Here is a 22,505-nt window from a genome sequence, read left to right as displayed (position 1 = left end):
AGTCTTAAATTAATTTTGAGTTGATGTTTGTGTATGGTGTAAATATGGGTCCAGTTTCACTCTTTTGCATGTATATATCCAGTTTATCCCAGCATTTATGGAAGAGAACATTCTTTCCCCATTGTGACTGCCCATGTATTTTAGTCTTAGAGGCAGTATAATCATTTAGTCAACACCAGATATCACTATAGATCAAATCTTTAAGCCCTATTGGCCACTATGGTAACCATGCTTATTTTATCTCTTGAGTTGAAGCGCTGCCACCTGGCCCCGAATCTCCAGAGTCCCCTCATTCCATTGAATTTAAAGAGCGCTTTTCAAAACCGCTATTCCCCATTGTCATCCCTGGACTTTAAGAGCAGTCACCATAGAGCAGTTTAGGAAGCCAAGTCTCCTGGTCAACAATGTATTTCTCAAAGGTTGTTGAATGGACTATCCCTTGAAATTTTCTAGGCTTCTGTTAGGGAGTAGACAAGCACGTCTTACATAATAAATCTTCTCCAGTAGAGTCTTTGGATGCTTTCCTCAACAGCATAGGGAGAAAGTTCTGGAATTTTTACGTCATTCATTGTAGGGCACATGTGGGCCAAGTGGAGCCATGTCCAACCATTTGAGAGACTAGCATTCACATCAGTAAATTCAACTCTGTCCAATGTTACTCTCACCTTACCCTGATCCCAAACCCTTATTTTATACTCCCATAGATATTCCTCAGGTTTATGTTGATATATACTAGCAGTCTTGAAATTCCTCTGATGTTTATGGTAACTTCTTCCAGGCCATACTGTGTACCCACTGCCCTGGAGGCTTTTTGACCTTGACACTGTGTTTTGGGCTCAAAGCAAAGACATAAGGTGAGGATGGGTCTTGATATGCTTTTTATATACACAGCTTTTTTTAATATATATATATGCTTTTTAGGTACACAGCTGAGGCATAAGGAGGTTCCCAGGCTAGGGGTTGAATCAGAGCTGCAGCTGCCAGTCTACACCACAGTCACAACAATGCAGGATCCAGGCTGCATCTGCAATCTACACCAGAGCTCACAGCAATGACAGATCCTTAGCCCATTGAGGGAGGCCAGGGATTGAACCCCCATCCTCATGGATATAGTCAGGCTCGTTACCACTGAGGCATGATGGGAACTCCACAATTTTAATTTTTTAAATTTAATTTTTACAGCTGTATCTGGGACATAAGGAAGTTCCCAGGCTAGGGGTCAAATCAGAGAGCAGCTGCCAGCCTATACCACAGCCACAGCCAACAGCAAGTTCAGATCTGAGCCACATCTGTGACCTTTGCCACAGCTTGCAGCAATGCTGGATCCTTAACCCATTGAGTGAGGCCAGGGATCAAACCTGTATCCTCATGAACACCATGTCTGGTTCTTCACCTGCTGAGCCACAACAGTAACTACTGATTCACAGTTTTAAAGGTTATACTCCTTACAGTTATACGAAATGTTGACTACGTTCCCTGTGTTATAGGACATATTCTTACAGCTGATTTCATACATAATTGTTTGTACCTCTCAACCCCTACCCCTGTCATGCTCCTCCCCTCTTCCCTCTCCACACTGGTAACCATTAGTTTGTTCTCCACATCTGTGAATCTAAGATAAAACATATTGATCATTATCAAAGAAAGGAAATGTTTATAGAATACTTTGAAGCAAATCAGCAAATTATGATTATTAGTCATGCTAGATTTTCAAAAATCTAGAACTTCAGAAAATATTTTAATATGTGGAAGAAAGCATGAAAAGATAATGAGCTCAAGCTGAAATAATTAACAGGGAACACATATGTCCTCTCTATTTAAACCAGTAAACAACCAGCAAAATATATGAAACCACAATTTTCCATATAATTTACATAGGCAATTGAGGACAGTGATATCTGAGAGATGGTTACTTCAGCTTACTTCCTGGAGACAGTGCATTGGGGGAGGAGCCCATCAGGCCCAAAGTCGAGAATATGCAGGTGGTGGTCCAGGGAGGCTAAAGTTCACATGAAAGAGGCATGCAGAGAGATAACTGGTGATCTATTTGGCCCTTAAGAGCATTCAACTGAGTACTGATCAGCACATAGACATAAGGACCTTACCTAAGACAAGAATCACCAAAGAATTGTAAAGAACAATATTCTGAGCTCACATAAGAATGGAAATGGATCCTATTCACACCAAACAGAATTAAAAATCCCATAATTTACTGGGTATTATTCAGAAGGATTTGCCTCAGTATTGAGGAAAGAAATCCCTAGGCTAAACACGTCTCTGTCCAGATTAACACATATTAACATAGAAGTTAAGATGCATGATGCCTAACATAATCAAATTTCACCAGACATGCAAAGAAACAGGAAAATACAATCTATAATGAGGAGAACGATGAATAAAAATAGACCCAAAAATGCCAGAGATGATATAGTTAAAATAGAATACAGTTAAAACAGTAGTTATATTTGTACCCCATATGTTGAAGAATATAAAAGAATATTTACGCAAAATATTAAAATTGTTTAAAAATAGCCAAATCAAATTTATAAAGATGAAAACTACACAATCTGAGGACACTATATGTATCAAATGATTTTAATATCAGTTAGATATTACAGAGGAAAATTTTGGATAAATGGAAGAAACAGCAGTAACAATTATCTGTATAAAACATACAAAGAAGTAGAAAGCTAAAAAATATTTAACGCATCAGAGAACTGTGAGACAACAGATCTGATATATTGTGTAATTAGAGTCTCTTTTTAAAAAGAAGACAGAAATGCTTATGCATCGTATGTGTGTGTGTGTTCGCACAGGCTTGTATGGAGGGTGAGACTGGGAGCTGGGGCAGGTGGACTGTGAAAGTGGAAGCAGAAGTGGACACGAACCTCCTCTCCAACACAGTGCTCCTCAGACTGTGTTTCCCTCAAAAGCCTCTGATAGAAAACTATCAGAAAAGTAAGTGTGTAATTTGTCATGACAGCTTTTTCCATATTCTCCAACTACAGGCAGAGAGTGAGTTCAGTCAGTTTTAAAATGTGAATTTCCGTTTATTATAATTATGCAGAAAGGTAATCAATGCTCATTTCCGATATGTTGTTATTCTGAAGGGACATGAAATTAGAATTTTCCTGCCATGGTCACTTTAGCTTTTGGAAAGGACAGACATAACCATCAGTTAGGGAGCTGTTACTGCTAAAGAGACGGAAGAAAAAGAGGTGACGGAAAAGACACCACGACCCAATAATACACTCTAGCATCATAGAAATCAAATAATATCAGTGTTAAGTTACTTCATCTTATTACCTGTTATTTAAGTCTTTTTTGCCACTTTTTGGTGGAGAGTTTGGGGGATGAGGGGACACAGATTCACGTCTTGAATCTCTGTCCTGAATTAAGACTGAATGAGCTTTGTTCCAAATGTAAGTTCAAAGTGTCTCAAATATATTTTTAAATTTACTAAATAGGGAGTTGATGAAGGAAAAACCCAAATCTCAATCACTCTTCTAGGTCCCATAGTGACAGTGAGTGTAGGTAGTTTTGCACAGGTTGTCTTCAAACTCTTCATGTTAACGTTAATTGAAAACACTAATTATGGGAAGAAAGTGGGAAACTTTATCATGTATTCAATGAAATTGTTACCAAAGCGAATCGATCCAAATTAAAAATAAATAATTTTCAGTGTTCCAGGGAACTTTTCCCAATGCAATGTAGGATTTTGGTAAGACTGGGGGTAAACATCACAATGAAGCAGTCTTATATTCAAAGGATCTGTTACCACAGGCTTGACTGCAATGCGAGAAGCACTGTTTAATTTAACAAGCTTGGGAGTTTCCACTATGGTGCAGCGGAAACATATCCCACAAGTATCCACGAAGATGATCCCTGGCCTCGCTCAGCGGGTCAGAGATCTGGTGTTGCCATGAGCTGTGGTGTAGGTCATAGACATGGCTCAGATCCTGCATTGCTGTGGCTGTGGTGTGGCCAGCAGCAGTAGCTCCAATTCGACGCCTAACCTAGCCTGGGAACTTCCATATGCTGCGGGTGCCGGCCCAAAAAGAAAAGAAAAGAAAATCTAACAAGCTTCATAATTATTTGAACAAATAAATGTAGAGTATTTAATTGGGCAATAGGAAAGAAGAGGAACCTAGTGTAATTTTTATTAGAGAATAACATTCTATTCAGAAGACACATAAAATCTATTTGCCATTGGCTAAGGAACAGTCTCCCAGGGAACCAATCCTCCTCCACTATAAGGGCCGTGGTACATCTTCCCACATAAGGTGCATAGGTTAGGCACTACATTATCGATGGCACAGGAGAGGGAACATCCCCTTCATTCTTCTCAGGCCTTCAGGGCAGAAGCCACACTATGGCCTGGTATTTCCTGTGTCCACAGACTACCCAGGGCAAAGTTAGTGACATTAGATCTGAGGTTGTAACCGTATGCGTCTCAGAAATCCAAGCCAATTTACCAACTGTGCATTGTAATGAGTCTCTGAAAATTGAATTTTAGGATGTGGAGAACACATGTGGACTTAACTTGTATTTGGGGTATCCATGAGACAAGAAATTCCTGGAGTTCTTTTCCCCAACAGAGAAGGGCAATCAGCTTGGAATTGTGGTTGCCACCATTGGCCAGACCAGACCGTTACTGCTGGCAATGGCCCAAGAGCCTATAGGCATGGGACAGGGGCCAACTGTTGGCCAGAACATCCTCTAGTATTAAGATGACTGTGCTGACCCCTGGCTTCCATCTTTGGTTAGGGAATAGAATGTAGCAGCTTCTCCGGGGGCTCTACTGTTTGTGATGGTGGTGCTGAAGCTATAAAGTATACAAAATCCATTTCCTGATCACTCAGTTGATCCCAACGGCTCCTCAGGGGGTCAGTGGATATGAGAGAGGGTGGCCTCTTCAGGTACCATTGCATCTAGCAAAGGACTGAGGACATGGAAACCATTTCCTCCTGTAGGGAGGATGTGCTAGAGGGCCCAGGTTTGGCTCTATATGTGGCATTTTCATTTTAATCATGAGACCTCTGTGGCCATGCCAAGTTTGTGGGGTGCTGCCTCAAGGACCCAAGGCACAGTGGCCAGCTGACTACAAAGAGTCACAGGCTGAGGATTTGTGAAAGCATTTCTTCCCAGAAGGGCTCACTATACAGCCAGCAGACGCCATCCTAATAGTGTGTAAGGTGCAGCCAAGGAAGATAGTTTTTTGCACCTCAAGTCCATAAACCACGGCTGATCCACAGACTGGAAGGACTGAGAGAAGGCTGTTGAAGCCCCTGTAATGAAAGGGTCTCTGTTGAGGAGCAGAAGAGGGGAGAGCTCTAAAAAAGTACCTGTTGTTATTGCAATTTGGAGCCTCTATTGTTGGGTGGCCCAGAGTGAGCCAATGAAAAACAGCAGAGAATTTCCTCAAAAAATTAAAAAATAAAGCTATCATATGATCCAGCAATTCCAATTCTGGATATTTATCTGAAGAAAATGAAGACATTAACTCAAAAAGATGTGTGTCTCCAGATTCATTGCAGCCCTATTTACAATAGCTAAAATATAGAATCAACCTAAATGTCCATCGACAGATGAATGGATAAGGAAAATATGACATATAAAAATATTCAGCCATAAAAAATAGGGAAACCTTGTTATTTGCAAAAACATGAATGGACTTTAAATGTTAACTGAAATAAATGAGACAGAGAAAGACAAATATTGTTTGACTTTACTTATATGAAGAATCTAAAAAAGAAAAAGCCCAATTCAAAGAGAAGACAACAGACCAATGGTTGCCAAAGGTGGGGGCTGGGGTGGGAAAAAATGGGTGAAATGATTCAAAATGTTCAAACTTCCAATTGTAAAATAAATAAGTCATGAGGATGTCATGGATAGTATGGGAACTATAGTTAATAATATGGTATTGCATATTTGAAAGCTGCTAAAAAAGAGTAGATCTTAAAAATTCTTATCACAAGGGGAAAATTCTGTAACTATGTCATCATGACAGATGTCAATGAGACATTGTCTTGTGGTCATTTTGTCATATATATATATACATACATAAAACTCATTACGCTGAATTAATGTAATGTAGTCAATTGACTAATTATATTTTTAAAAGGAAAAATAAAACAAAATGAGTCAGTTTGTGAGCAAGGGCATAACGGGCTTCAATAAAATTTGTAAATGAGGAATATGCTGCCTCTTAAACCCAATTAAACATGTAAATGCTGAGACTCCTTTAAAGTAGTAAGTGCTGATGAACCTAAGAATTAGTTCCTTAGTGCATCAAGTATGACTTATCCCCATGCTGATAAGTAAAGTTTAGAAATTTTAGGGAAATAGCAAGGCCTGAATTTTACAGAATGCAGTGTGGCTCAACCTTGATCAGAAAGTTCTGTGACAAGTGTTTGTTTATACATGTGAGCATATTACTTGAATTTCTTTGCAGATAATGTTATCAATATAATGTCTGTTCCGGGAATAAGCTGAATGTGGTTAAATTTTTGCCTACAAAGTTAAGTGCACTGGCAGGGCTTTTGAAATATCTCATAGTGAGGAAAGTAAAAATGTGTTGTGTCTTCAAAGGTGAAGGCAAATTCTACTGAGAGGCTGTAGACCTATACATAGAACAGAACATATTAGCCAAATCTCAATCCGCAAAATAGTTTCCAGTTGCTGATCAGAGGGAGTCCCAGCAATATGTTTAATACCAGCAATACTAGGTATGCAGATCTTAATGGAGGATACCATGGCATTAAGGTCGTGGCCATTCACTGTGAAGAAACACTCATTTATATCAGATATAAGCACTGGCCCAAATGAGTTATTAAAGGGGAAATAATAAGAACAATGGCTAGGGCAGGCAAGCCAATCCCCATGGCTCTCACTCCATTGCCCTCAACTTCACAAACCTCAGGGCGGTAGCGGATTCTCTCCTGGAACCCTTATCATGGTCTCTCAGGAACCTCTCTCTGCAGCCACATGTTAACAACTTGTTCTCAAAGTTGTAACAATTGAGGTTTATTTGCACCTTCTGAACTTGGGTCCACAGGGCATCTTTAGCTTCTTTAGGAAATTGATTCCCAAGTGTCTGCTCTAAAAAGAGCAAATAAAACCTGTGTCATTCTGGCTAACATAGAAAATGCGAAGAAGCCCATGTCTTGCCTTGTAAGGATTTCACAATAACCTCTCTTAGAACACAATTAAGTAATTTTCCACCTATTAAAGTTTCCTCTTCTAACTCTACCATTGCCAGGACAGAGGGATTATTTGCTTTTTTCTTTTTTATTACACAAGTGCAGGACTCTGACTCCAAGGAATTATGTTTTGATTCTGGTTTAGATTCATAGAATGGAAGGTCAGACCCTTCCTTCCTAGTTAAGCTGCACAAACTTGGGTACTTCCATTAAGAGAAGCATCAAAAGTACATGGGAAGCTGATAAAAAGAAAAACACGTTCAGTTTTATGCTACTTGGAGACTCTCATGGCACATCTCATCTCTGACATCCCTCTTAGGAACAACAAGGTAAACAGCCTACTGCAGTCATTCAGAGGTTTAAGGTGTAAGCATTGCCTGTTTTTAAAGTCAGTGGTGCTATTATTCTAAAAACATGGATCATGAAATCAATCAACTGTGAAAATACAGATGAAAATGCAGGACTTGCCAAAGACCACAGGTCAGTACAAAAAAGCAAGGCACGGCTGTAGGGGGTACAGGTCAATGCAATGCCTCCAAAAGCTGTACAGAACAATGGGGAAATTGCAAAGAATGATTTTCAAGATATGATTTTTCTCAGCCATATGCATGTGAATTAGAGGGGCCTTTTACATTGTCTTTGCTTCTTAATCAGAAAAATCTAAAGATGCGTACAGTTTCCTACTTTGAGGATTATCAATTTATCTACAAAGGACTCTTACTGTCAGAAACATCAACATCCCTCTTCTTGGTTTCTATATGCCAAGAAAATTTGAGGCATGATAAATTATCACCCTTAGTTTGTCACTGAGGATTCCTCAAGATTTTGTGCAAAACCTACTCTGAGAGGCATTCCTGTGGTGGCTCAGAGGTAATAAACACAACTAGTGTCCATGGGATGCGGGTTTGATCCCTGGCCTCACTCAGTGGGCTAAGGATCCAGCGTTGCTGTGAGCTATGGTGTAGGTCACAGACATGGCACGAATGCTGCATGTTTGTGCCTGTGGTGTAGGCCAGCAGCTGCAGCTCCAGTTCGACCACTAGCCTGGGAACTTCCATATGCCGTTTGTGCGGCCCCAAAAGAACAACAACAAAAATATATACTCTGAGATACTATCTGTGGATCTCTCCAGATCTCTATTCTCAGAGACATACCCCCAATTAGTGTGTAGGAGACTTTGAAAATGGCAAAGAAATAAATAAATGCTGATTAATATGATTTAATGCTGAGACTTGTCCATGTAGTCAAAATAAAATGAGAGAATACTGAACTAAAAAGATTTAAGAGTCCTAAAGCCCTATTACAAAGTCATCCTACCAAAGAAGTGAGGCTATCGAAAAAGTCAATTATGCATCAAGATCTTCAGCATTATCTGCTTGGGGAAATTTCTGTTGCTTGCTGAAACAAGGGAGTCAGAGATTTGTATAGTAATGGAGATGAGGATTATGGCAAGTATCCACTAAAACATCAAATTGTACAGGGAGAGGAGGCAAGATACAGAAAGGGGAAAAAAGCATGAGGAGGGGAAAGGGAAGGAACAGAATCAGATGGATATGTATCTACCAAGTGCACAGAAGTATAAGAGATTTATAAATTCAGATAAAAGTGACTTAAATGCAGAGATATCATAAACATTTGGGGAGAGAAAGATAGGTTCAAAAATTATTCTTCTGAAGCAAAATTGAGTAATTATTCTGCAACAAATTCTGTGATATGTCCAGGAATAGATCAACTTGAAGAATTACAAAGACCGGCAATAGGAGTTCCCACTGTGGTGCAGCGGAAACGAATCTAACTAGTATCCATGAGGATGTGGGTTCAAGCCCTGGTCTCGCTCAGTGGGTAGAGGATCCAGCATTGCTGTGATCCATACGTAGTTTAGGTCTCAGATGTGCTTCAGATCCCATGTGTCTGTGGCTGTGGGGGAGGCTGGCAGCTGGAGCTCCAATTCGACCCCTGGCCTGGGAACTTCCATATGCCATGGGTGTGGCTCCCAAAAGAAAAAAGAAAAAGAAAACCAGAAAGACTGGGAATGAAGGTCACTTACACAAGATATGGGACATCCCTGGAGTCCAGTCCAGTCCAGCAGGACACAGGTTTGGGCCAATTGAATGGAAAGTTATATTTGACCTGATTTGGTCAATTACAATCAGCTTTACCTCTCCTACCTCAAGAAACATTGGTTTTCATCATTCTCACCTTTTCCCTTTAGAGCCCCTAAAGGTCAACAATGAAAAACCGAACCACATTTACTGAGTTTATTCTCTTGGGGCTCACAAATCAACCTGAGGTCCAGGTGGTGGTATTCATCTTTCTGTTCCTCACCTACCTGCTAAGTGTCCTAGGAAATCTGACGATCATCATTCTCACTCTGGTAGACCCCCACCTCCAGACCCCCATGTACTTCTTCCTCCGGAATTTCTCCTTCTTAGAAGTTTGCTTCACATCCATTTTTATTCCCAGATTTCTGACCAGCTTGACAACAGGAAATAAAGTCATCAGCTTTGCTGGCTGCTTGATGCAGTATTTTTTTTGCTATATTTCTTGGGGCAACGGAGTTTTACCTCCTGGCTTCTATGTCCTATGACCGCTATGTGGCCATCTGCAAACTCCAGCACTACCTGACCATCATGAACAGCAGAGTCTGCATCCAGCTTGTGTTCTGCTCCTGGCTTGGGGGATTCCTAGCTATCTTTCCCCCAATCTTCCTGATGAGCCAGGTGGATTTCTGTGCCTCCAATGTTCTGAATCACTATTACTGCGACTATGGTCCCCTCCTGGAGCTTGCCTGCTCAGACACAAGCCTCTTAGAACTGACGGTCATCTTCTTGGCAGTTGTGACTCTGGTGGTTACTCTGGTTCTGGTGACTCTCTCTTACACATTTATTATCAGGACCATTCTGAGGATCCCTTCTGCCCAGCAAAGGACAAAGGCTTTTTCCACTTGCTCCTCCCACATGATTGTCATCTCTCTCTCTTATGGCAGCTGCATGTTTATGTACATTAATCCTTCTGCAAAAGAAGAAGGTTCTTTCAACAAAGCAATAGCTGTCCTCATTACTTCAATTACTCCGTTGCTGAATCCCTTCATTTACACGCTAAGAAATCAGCAAGTGAAGCAAGCATTCAAAGACACCATCAAAAAGATTGTGAAGCTTTAAAAAAGAAGATATATTTCCAGGAAAATATGTTTCATTTAATAAATATGTATTCAGTGTCTACTCTATTTCAAGTGCTGCATTGGCACTTGAGGATAAAAATATGAAAGACCTAAAGTCCTAATTTCAAGGAATCAATGGTATACTGTGATAGGAATGTGTAGAAACTGTAAATTGATGTCATAAGTTTACAGAAAATAAAATAATATGGTGTTATTAGAGAAGGATGAATGAGACTCCCAAAATAGAGTAATTGGGAAGCATTAACTGTTTTCTGGAAATTACTTGAAATTTAAGAGGCAAAACAGATTGCTCATTTAGAAGAATGGGAATATAAAAAATTACAGTGAGAGAGGCCAGCTCATAAAGGTATTTATTATAAAGTGTGGAGTTAGTTGGACATTGACGAGTCCCCAGTAGTTTTAAGAAAGGCAGGTATATTATTAGCATTGTTTTAAAGGAAATCTAGCTGGGGCATTAGTCTTGATTAGGGAGTTCTGATGCTTCTTTCAAAGTGTCGATATTTTTTATTCTCCTTACCTTTTTCTTTATCTTTCAGTTGAAGCCATTGCAACTTCATTCTTCCATAAAACACAAAAAGGCATTTGGTCCACTTTTCCTCAAGTGAGGTAAAAATGCTCAAGATTTTGTCAATTTACACCTCCATTATCTAGAAGTTTTTGGTTAGAAGAAATTTCTAGAGGCAAAGTCAGACTCCTCTCACTCCTCCTAAACAAATGTCAGTTTTCATAGCTGACATGTTTTTATGTTAATGGCTGAGATTGCCACACTCTCTCTTTGAGAGTCTCCAGTAATTTCTTTCTATTTTGACTTCATTTTCATCTTTTTGTCTCCTTTGTTAGGTATTATAAAGGATAAATTCTGTGATATGACTTCATTTGTTTAACTTTTCCCCAAATTTTTGCATTTTTTCCCACATAAGCCATGGATGCCTCATTCATAAAGTGAAAAGGAATATAAAGTAGCAATACAGTTTTATACCCAGAAGGTTCCAGATTATGAGTTTTTGCAACTAACTAGGAATAAACGACCCTATCAAAAATCTACACATGGATTCAAGGTAACAACAAACTGAATTTGAATACAGCCTCAACTTCAATGGAACCTAGGACATTTTGGAAATCTGAATACTTGTACATAGTTCCGTAATAACCTTAATTCATTGCAGAATACCAATTACTATTTAGGGTACAAACATGATGTGATGTATTCACATGTTTTATGTGCAGTAATAATTCTGAACAGAAGGAGGACTTAATGAACAAACTGTATGGGACTGATTGTGAGAGAAAATTTCCAGAACCACAGAAAATCTTGAAGAATATATAATATTTTTAATAAACAGCCTTTTATATAAAGCCATTGGTATTTTGAATTAGCTGGGTTTCCTTGGTGGCTAAGCCAGGTGTTGGTGATAACTTTCAATTCATTCCAAATCCCCTGAGCTATTAATTAGAGAAATGTTCTTAAACAGCAACCCCTGAGTCACCAAGTTCTCCCAAATCCACATTTCTACCAAAATCTATGGTGAAGTGAAACAAAATGCTATATAGTGGTTGAAAATACAGGCTTCAGTTCAAATCTCAGATGCCCAACCTTCTACCTGAGTCTCCTTACAACAATTTTTTACCTCCCTAGGGCTTACTTTTCTCAATTTTAAAATGTGGATAATAATAGTGACTATCTTACATGACAGTTTTGAGCATTAAATAAGTATAAAAAAATTTACGCCATTATTTATTGTGTTTTAAAAATGATATCCATTATAACACAATGATAATGGTAACCAATATCCTTGTCCAGAAACTCAGGCTTGGAATTCCCTGGTGGCACAGTGGGTTAAGGATCCAGTGTTCCTGTGGCTCAGGTCACTGTTGTGGCACAGGTTTCATCCCTAGCCCAGGGTAGTTCCACATGCTGTGGCCATGGTCAAAAAAAAAGTGAAGGAAGGAAGGAAGAGAAGAAAGGAGAAAGAAAGCCAGTTGAGTTGCTAGGCTAAACTGGTAAAAATAGGTTTTTCATTGATTGGTTTAACATAACTGGGACTAAAACATTGTTAGCCATTCTACTTGAAATCCCTTTGCAGCAAGGCTAGCTTATTTCCACTCCTCTTATGTCCAGTTGCATCCTTTGATAGCCGGGTCAGTGAAGGTCTCAATACACTTCAAATAAAGCCAAGAGAACAACCGGCAGCAGCTTGTTAGGGCTGGACAATCATCCACTCCATGTGCCTTGGATGAAGCTGAGATAAAGAGGAGTATTCGGTGTAAGTCAAAGTTTAAGAACACTAGCCAGGGCTTCACCCAGCCTTCACAACATAAGCACCTAGAAATAAATTTGGGAAGGACTCTGTCACCTCCTAAACGTGCTTGTCCAAAAAAAGAAAAAGGAAAAAAAAAAAAAAAAGATAAGTCACGATTTTCTAAAACTGTTCACCTAGGTAGCTTTATGCTAATACTTACTTGGAATGTAGCCCAAGTCATAGAAAACCAAAGAAATGAATTTACTGATTCTGCAGCTGAACTTTTGGAATGTTACTGTCTAAATGTGTAAGTTGGTGGATTATCCTTCCTATCACCACTGTAGACAAGAATCAAAAGAAACAGCTTTACCTACCTAGTATTCTCAGGACAATCTCAGAGCAGTGCTAGGGTGAGGAGATGATAAAAATGAGTGAGGCCTAATGTACCACGCCAGGCATTCATTCTTCTATCCTCTCTCCCTAAGCCTCCACAGCTTGTGACTTCAGGAATTACAAGTCTAAACAGGTTGTCTTCTGCCAATGCTGCTTCTCGTAAAGAGTTTAAAATAATATACAAAAGGGAAAAAAGAGATTTTTTTTTGAGAAGCCATATAAAGTAAGAACAGTTCTGTAATGACTTGGGCCTTCTAGCTTGAGGATCATCCTTTTATTCCTTTATATTCATCCATAAGTTCATGAAATTTGGCACATAAACATCACTAGACTGTATAGAGGAAGCTATGGAGAGTCATAAGTTCACAAGCCAAAACTACCAACAATCAGAGGACTATATCCACTGTGGGCTGGAGGTAGGAGTCAGGGGCAAGAATATACATAAGATATAATATGACACAAAGAATTATTAGAACAGAAACATCAAGAATTTAAAATAAGTATAATTTTCTCAAAAAGATAAGAATGATACTGGTAAAATGAAGGATAAAACATTATAAAAATATATAGGTTAAAAATACTGCTGAAAAACATAAAAGAAATAAAGAATAAAACAGATGAGGCTAATACCAGGAGACATAGAACTAAAACAAAAATAGTGAACTAGAATATCAGCTCTGATAAATTCTTTCATAAAACAACAGGAAACAAGAGATTAGATAGATAACAGAAAATATAAAGATACCAGATTCAATAGAAATGTAGGTGGGTAGATAGACAGGCACCAAAAGACAAGAATATATACCAAAACCTAGATAATAGGTGTAACAGGTGAAGAGAAGATTAACAAAAAGAAATAATAATAGAGGTCCTATACTAGGCAAAGATGGATATCTCTGTGTATGCTGTGACAAGATAGATAAGGAACATTTATGCCTTAAGAAATCAGACATTTACTTTCTCTAACACCACACCTGAAAATAAACTCAAAATGGATTATGCCCTATAAATCTGGATACTATAAAACTAGAGAAGAACATAAACAGAAAACTCTTGGACATAAATTGCATCGGTATCTTTTTGAATCCACCTCCTAGAGTAATAAAAATAAAAACAAACAAATGGGACCTAATTAAACTTAAAAACTTCTGCACAGCAAAGAAAACCACACATACACACACAAAAAAAGGTGACCCAGAGAATGGGAGAAAATCTTTGCAAATGAAGCAACTGAAGATTAGTTTCCAAAATGCACAAATATCTCATGCAGCTTTATATCAAACAAACAAAAATCAAAAAATGGTCTGAAGATCTAAAGAGACATTTCTCCAAAGAATACAGACAGATTGCCAAAAAGCACATGAAAAGATGTTCACCATCACTAAATATTAGAGAAATTCAAATCAAGACTACAGTGAGGTATCTCCCCACACCAGTCAGAATAGCCATCATCAAAATTCTACAAATAATAAATTCTGGAGAAGGTGTGGAGAAAAGGGAACCCTCATACATTCTTGGTGGGAATGTAAATTTGTACAACCACTATGGAGAACAGTATGGAGATTCCTTAAAAACTAATTATAGAACTACTATATGATCCAGCAAGTCCACTCTCAGGCTTATACCCTGAGAAAACCATAATTCAAAAAGGTACACGCACCCCAACGTTCACTGCATCAGTATTTGCAACAGCCAAGACATGGAAGCAACCTAAATTTCCATCAATAGAGGAATGGATAAAGAAGATATGGTACATGTAAACAATGGAATATTACTCAGCCATAAAAAAGAATGAAATAATGTCCACATGGATGGACCCAAGAGATTATCATACTAAGTGAAGTAAGTCATACAGGAAAGACAAATATATGATATCTTATATGTAGAATCTAATAAAAATGATACAAAAGAATTTTTTTATAAAACAGAAACAACACAGATTTCAAAATCAAACTTATGTTTACCAAGGGGAAATGATGGGGGGAGGAATAAATTAGGAGGATGGGATTAACATATACACTGTACTATAAATAAAACAATAACTAACAAGGATCTATTGTACATCTCAAGGAAATCTACTCATATTCTGTAATAACCTATATAGTAAACAAGAAAGGATATACATATATGTATAACTGATTCACTTTTTTTCAGTTAACTAATACAACATTGTAAGTCAACCATAATAAAATTTTTAACTTAGAAAAGAGAAATCAGACATTTAAATTTGACAGGAAATTTTACATTTAAATTTGACCTCAGAAGGCTTGCCACACAAAGGACATTTTCTTCCATAAAGAATTTTTATTTTTAAATATACAAAAAAATAACTAAGACATAAAAGTACCATGTAATAAACTGTAAACACTTATGTAACCACCACCCAAGAGGAGAAGAGAGCTAATTCCTTTTCAGTCAAACAATTGTGTTTCCCTAAAACCCACAGTTAACTAAAAGGCAAAGTAGAATTATACTTGACACAAAAATTCCATTCATAGAACAGAAGAGCCCTGGTTTACTCCCACACACCTTCATTTGTAGAAACGACTCAAGGGTTTTCTTGCTCTTTTCTGGACAATAGCACACTTCAGGACAACAGGAAATTCGGGACCCTCACTTTAAAGCCACCTTATTATGGCTCATGTTCAGTTGCCTCCCAGTAGGGCCTACAGCATTTTAACACAACCATCCCCTCTTATCAGTGGTCCCAGAAGTCAATTCTACCCTCAAATGAGGTTCCCAGGTATTTATATAAGCCTCTGACTTTATTTTCTGTGAACATTTTTGATTCCTAAGAGCAAAACCTTAACAGTCACCCCCAACTTTTCATCAAAAGACAAATTGGAAAACATTTTTAAAAGAAATATTCGAATAAAAGGACAAACATAGAAGGATGATGCAAATAATATGAAACATAAAATGATAACAAACTAATTATGTAATGTATATTTTTAACTTTTAAACAAGTAAGACAAAAAAATAAACAAAAGAAAACATACATAGCCATGAACCTGAAAATGCCTCTAAGGGCAAAAGTATCCATCTACAATCACCTCACTTTTCAACAGTTTCAACCTTTGCAGAATCTTGTACTCTCAGCAGCAATCTGATGACTTTAAGCCAATAGTTTTTGTTTTGCATCTGGCTTTTCTTGTTTTCTTTGAAAAATTACTGAAGGAGGAAATCTTTCAATAATCTTGAAGGGCTATATTGCAACATCTCTTTGCATTGCTGGATGAGGGGGTGTCAGTTGTTTTTACATTATTTTAACACATTCAGATAAGAAAGGGAAAGGAATATTATGGTATTCTTATTTCTGTACCTATTCTTGTGTTATTTATTGTGAGGACAGCATTGACAAAGCTGATATGAAGATGAAGGTTGTCTGCATTTCCTGCAAATTGATGCATTTTTCCTCCTACAAAGGGAAGACTCTTCAAAAGTGGTTGTGTAGCAAAAAGGGGAAAGTAATGACATGTACAGAATAGCGACATGAAAGACTAATGACTAATGCTTATTTGAAATGATTATGAAGACTTGATTGAATTACCAGTTAAGAAGAGATTGAAAGTTTTAACAGTTTAAGGGAGAAGAGAAATGCCCATGCACAGATGCTGGGACTGTCAGCTTTCTTTCTTCTCAGTTCTCTTTAATGTCTGTCAAAATGTGTCATCCTCATGGCTTCCGTTTCCACCTACATTCTCATGATATATCTTTTAATTTAATTTTAATTCCCAGTATGCAGTTCTGCTACTTTTTTGAATGAAACACAAATCTTTTAAGAGTGTCATAGAAAGACTGCTTTACTTGTTTATTTCTCAGGGTATAAATGAAGGGGTTCAACAAAGGGGCAACAGATGTAGTGAGCAGGGATACTCCCTTATTGATGGACACTTCATCTTTGGCTGAAGGTTTGATATACATAAAGATGCAGCTGCCATAGGTCATGGAAACCACAATCATGTGGGAAGAACAGGTGGAAAAGGCTTTTTTCCTTTGCTGGAGAGATGGGAATCTTAGAATCGTCCTGATGATGTATATGTAGGACAGAACGACACACACAAGGGTCACCAAGAAGGTCAACACAGCACAGACTATGACCAGCTGTTCTATGAACCATGTATCTGAACAGGAATTCTTCAGGATTGGAGAAGCATCACAAACAAAATGGTCAATAACTGAGTCACAGAATTCTAAATGGAGACTCAGGCCAAGGGGTGGAAGGATAATCAATAAGCCAGATACCCAACAACAGAGGATAAGATTCCTACAGACTCTGCTGTTCATGATGCTCATGTAATGCAGGGGTTTGCAGATGGCCACGTAGCGGTCATAGGACATCACTGTCAAGAGAAAAAATTCTGTAGCTCCAAAGAGGGCAATAAAAAAGATTTGGCTGAAGCAGGCATTGATGGTGATGGTTTTGTCCCCACTTGATATGATGTGCAGATAGGTGGGCACACAGGCAGTTGTGAATGAGATTTCTAAGAAAGAGAAATTTTGAAGGAAAAAATACATAGCTGTTTTTAAATGATAATCCACCAAGACCAGAGAAATTATGGTCAGATTCCCAATCACACTGAACAAATATGTGATCAGCAGAAAGATAAAAACCAGAATTTCTAGTTGTGGGTCATCTGTCAAACCCAGTATGATGAATGTTGTTACTGCTGAATGGTTTCTCATCACTGTCTTCATACTATTGCCCAATCTTCACATAAAAGTCACAGAAACTGCATCTGAGGAACAATGTCAAATATGACAGAATCAAATTGTGACTACAAATAACAAAATAGTCATATGCTGCTCCTTCTATAACTTGAAAAACAGTCTTTCATAGATTTTCAGGAGTGATGCCTTCAACTCCACTGAATATACTACAGAGAAGCTAGAACCAATTTGTGTGAGTGCAAATCATATGTCTACATGAGCAACCTTGGACAAGTCATTTATCAGTCTGTTTCCAACTTCCTAATCTGTAAGAAGAGGTTAATGATGATACTACATTATAGAGTAACTGTGAATTTTAAATGAGTTAAATCATTTAACATGCTTATAATAGTCCTTGGGAAACAAGTATCAATATTATTTTTCTAATTTTCTTTCTTAAAAAATACTTTCTTAAGTTCCTATAGTTAAACTTGAAAGTCTTTCCATTGCAAAACCAAAGGACAACCTATTGAATGAGATATTTGCAAATGACATTTCTAATAAAGAGTTAATATCCAAAATAAAGAGCTCACAAAACTCAATATCAAAAAAAAATAGCTGAAAAAAAATGGGCACAAGATCTGAATAGACATTTTTCTAAAGACATACAGATGGAAAACAGACACATGAAAAGATGCTCAACATCACTAGTCATCAGGGAAATGCAAATCAAAAACTCAATGAGATATAACCTCACCCCTGTCAGAATGGCCATCATCAAAAAGAACACAAATATTGGCAAGAGTGTGGAGAAATCAGGACACTCGCACACTGTTGATAGGAATGTAAATTGGTGCAGGCACTATGGAAAAGTTTATAGTGGTTCCTTAAAAACTAAATACAGAAGTACCATGTGATCCAGCAATTCCACTCAGGTATATTTTTCTAATTTTCTGAAGCCAATATCTAATCACCTCAAGAAGGAATTTAGCTTTCAGGTAGCACCTCTGTGTGTGTGTGTGTGTGTGTGTGTTACATCATTAATTTCCTCCATACTCCTAGATTAATTTAATCAACATAAAACATGCTCTGGTATTCCTTATAAAATCCTTTTTTAAAAATCCTACTAATCAGAGAGTAACACTACTATCGCATATTCTTTGAATAAAATTTCTTGTCATTGTCATATAGTTTTGACCTTCAGAAACATGTTAATAGGTCTAGTCAAAAATAAAATAAATTTAAATTGAAAAAGATGGGAGGGGAGTTCCCGTCATGGCGCAGTGGTTAACGAATCTGACTAGGAACCATGAGGTTGCCGGTTCAGTCCCTGGCCTTGCTCAGTGGGTTAACGATCCGGCGTTGCCGTGAGCTGTGGTGTGGGTTGCAGATGCGGCTCGGATCCCGCGTTGCTGTGGCTCTGGCATAGGCCGGTGGCTACAGCTCCTATTAGACCCCTAGCCTGGGAACCTCCATATGCCGCAGGAGCGGCCCAAGAAATAGCTAAAATAAGACAAAAAAAAAAAAAAAAAAAAAGAAAAAAGAAAAAGATAGGAGGGAGTACCTGAAATTGAAATTAAATAGAAAAATATCCACCCATTTGTATCACAATACCTAATCTCATACACCATAATCACAGCAATGAGGGGGAAAGAAAGGACTAGTCCAGACACATATCTGATTATATCTGCACTATTTTGGTCTGAGGTAGGGCAGGAAGAATTTTAAATAAATCCTAAACTCTTTTTAGTGGGCAATGTTTTTGTAATAGTATGGGCAAAATTGCTGAAATATTTTAGATTTACTATCAGACTGAGCAAATGAGAAAAGGGTGATTTTCAGAGTTTTTGCCAAGAAATTAGAAAGATACATACTGATTGGAGACAAACAAGAAAGAATCTTGAGTGGATGAACTGTTCTTACAGGTCTCAATATAATCTAATAATTTCTAAAATGTGTATGTGAAGGTTTAAATAATCTAAATATGCATAGATGAAGGAAACCATTTTTTAAAAATGAAAAGTTAATCCACAGAATAGGAGAAAATGGAATTAATCTCCAAAATATACAAATATCTCTTGCAGCTTTATATCAAAAAAAACCCAAGAAACCTAATCAAAAATGGGCAAAAATCTAAATAGGCATTTCTCCAAAGAAGACAGACAGATGGCCAAAAAAACACATAAAAAGGGGAACAACATCACTAATTATTAGAGAAATGCAAGTCAAAACTATAATGAGGTAACACCTCACACCAGTCAGAATGGTCATCATGAAAATTCTACAAACAATAAATTCTGGAGATGGTGTGGAGAAAATGGAATCTTCCTACACTCTTGGTGGGAACGTAAATTTGTACAACCACTATGGAGGAGAGTATGGAGGTTTCTTAAAGAAATAAATATAGAAATACTATATGATCCAGCAATCCTACTCCTTGGGCATCTATCCAGAGAAAACCGTAATTCGAAAAGACGTTCATTGCAGAACTATTTACAATAGCCAAGACATGGAAGAGACCTTAATGTTAAGAGAGGAATGGATAAGGAAGATATGGTACATATATATACAATAGAATATTACACAGCCATAAAAAAGAATGAGATAATGTCATTTGCAGCAACATGGATAGACCTAGAGATTATCATACTGAGTGAAGTTAGTCAGGGAAAGACAAATATATAATATCACTTATATGTGGAATCTAATAAAATGATATAGAAGAATTTGTTTATAAAATAGAAACAAATTCGTAGATTTCAAAACTAATCTTAAGGTTACCATGAATGAAGCCATTCATAGGACGGAAGAACTGGGAGGGTGAGAATAACACATACATCGTAGTGTATAAAACAGACAATTAATGAGAACCTATTGTATACCACAAGAAAATCTACTCAATGATTTGTGGTAAATTTCCTATATAGGAAAAAAGAATGTCTATATATGTATAATAGCTGATACATTTTGCTGAAACTTATACAACATTGTAAGTTAACTATACTCCAAATAAAATTAAATTTTAAAAATATGCATATGTGCAAGGATATTTGTAGGCATATATGTGCATAATTTTGTATGCTGTAGTCTATGTGTACACGATGCTTACATTCCCTTAGTCCACTAAAAATAGCTAAGAAAAGACACCCCAGTAGCAATTAGCTCACCTAAGGGCCCAGATTTTGGCATCTGTTCCCCACCAAAGTAAGCCAGTTTTCCCTAAAAATTTGCCTTATCCAGGACTGAGGTAGAGTAGGTGCAACATGAGCATGCAACACCTTATCATGCCAAAATTAAGGAAGTGCTCAAATAAACAATGGGACTTGTCACAAAGTCCGCACAAGCCAGCTTGAAAGAGGGCCCATTGACAAATGTGGGAATTTGAGCACCAAAATTATTAGGTACAGTAGTAAACTATAAGCCATTGAAAACTAGGAATTCATGACAGCATATAAGGAATCAATGGATTATTTTGGAAGAAAAGGGTGGGGTCTTACTTATAAAACATCAAGGACAAGCTGGTAGATACAGATAAAGTAGGAAAAGTTTTTGAAATCATTATTGTAAAGACCAAATCAGGTAAAAACCATCAAAAGATGCAAATTAAAGGGAAATTTTTGTTGAGGAATAGGATACTTGCATGGTCTTGAGGTATATTCTCATAGACTGCTTATTAGTTACAAAGGAAGTAATGATGGATAAATTGGACAACTTGACCTGGGAATCAGATTGGTCACCCTGAGGATGACATAATACCATCTGTAGAGTACTCTGGCTAAGAATGAATAACATGAATCTAATGAGAGACAATCAGAGAAACCCAAACTAAGGAAATTCTATTGTGGGGGTGGGGGAAGAATAGGACAGGACAAGGGAGATTGCATTGTACAAAAATGTCTGTCTCTATTCTACAAAGCTATAGTCATCAAAACATTATGGTGCTGGAACAAAAACAGAGATACAGATCAAAGGAATAGGATAAAAGGCCAGAAATAAATCTAAGCACCTATGGTCAACTAATATATGACAAAAGAGGCAAGAATATACAACCTAAATGTCCATCATCAGACGAAAGGATTAAGAAGATGTGGTGGAGGAAAGATAATCTCTTCAAAAAGCGGTGCTGGGACACTTGGCAGCGTCATGTAAAATAATTAAATTAGAACGTTCTCTAACATCATATACAAAAATAAACTCAGAATGGATTAAATACCTAAATGCAAGGCCAGAAACTATAAAACTCCTATTGGAAAACATAGGTTGAACCCTTTGCCATAAATCACAGCAAAATCTTTTTGATCCACTCCTAGAATAATGGCAATGAAAACAGAACAAAACAAAAACCAATGGGACATCATTAAACTCAAAAGCTTTTGTACAGCAAAGGAAACCATTAGAAAAAGAAAAGACAACCCACAGAATAGGAGAAAATCTTTGCAAACAAAGCAACCAACAGGGACGTAATCTCCAATATATACAAACAACTCATACAAATCAACGACAACAATAAAAAACAGTCCAACAGAAAAATGAGCAGAAGAACTTTCTTCTCCAAAGACATACAGATTACCAAGAGGCACATGAAAAAATGTGCAACATCACTAATTATTTGAGAAATGCAAATCAATACTACAATGAGGTACCATTTCACACTTGTCAGAATGATCATCATCAAAAGTCTACAAAAAATAAATGCTGCAGAGGGTATGGAGAAAAGGGAACCTTCATACACTCTTGTTGGGAATGTAAATTTGCACAACCTGTATTGAAAACAGTATGGAGGTTCCTCAGAAAACTAAAAATAGAATGACCATATGATCAGCAATCACACTCTTGGGC

General features: G+C 37.5%; 2 protein-coding genes and 1 pseudogene across 4 annotated transcripts in view; 1 reads left to right on the top strand and 2 right to left on the bottom strand.

Annotated features, from left to right (window-relative positions):
- The window catches only part of LOC146403204 (uncharacterized), a 732,844-nt gene that overhangs the window by 390,517 nt on the left and 319,822 nt on the right, over positions 1 to 22,505 (bottom strand). The gene's annotated exons all lie outside the window — the stretch shown is intronic.
- LOC110258868 (olfactory receptor 6C4-like) lies at positions 7,299 to 10,363 on the top strand (annotated as a pseudogene). Its single transcript, XR_014803298.1, has one exon. The product of XR_014803298.1 is annotated as an olfactory receptor 6C4-like (transcript).
- Positions 16,767 to 17,702, bottom strand: LOC100157581 (olfactory receptor 6C2-like). Its single transcript, XM_001927159.6, has one exon. The coding sequence runs from the start codon at positions 17,700 to 17,702 to the stop codon at positions 16,767 to 16,769; it is 936 nt and encodes a 311-aa protein (XP_001927194.2).

Source organism: Sus scrofa, chromosome 5 (genome assembly GCF_054392235.1).
Source record: "Sus scrofa isolate SSC_HxYL_T2T_F1_AM1 chromosome 5, Sscrofa_HxYL_maternal_Yorkshire_Landrace_v2.0, whole genome shotgun sequence".
Classification (NCBI taxonomy): Eukaryota; Metazoa; Chordata; class Mammalia; order Artiodactyla; family Suidae; genus Sus; species Sus scrofa.
Note: the sequence above shows the minus strand (reverse complement) of the source record. Positions and strands in the feature narration are given on the sequence as shown.

What these genes read in the sequence shown, in the direction of transcription:
- LOC100157581 (XM_001927159.6), bottom strand. Translation starts at nt 17,702, where the DNA reads ATGAGAAACCATTCAGCAGTAACAACATTCATCATACTGGGTTTGACA.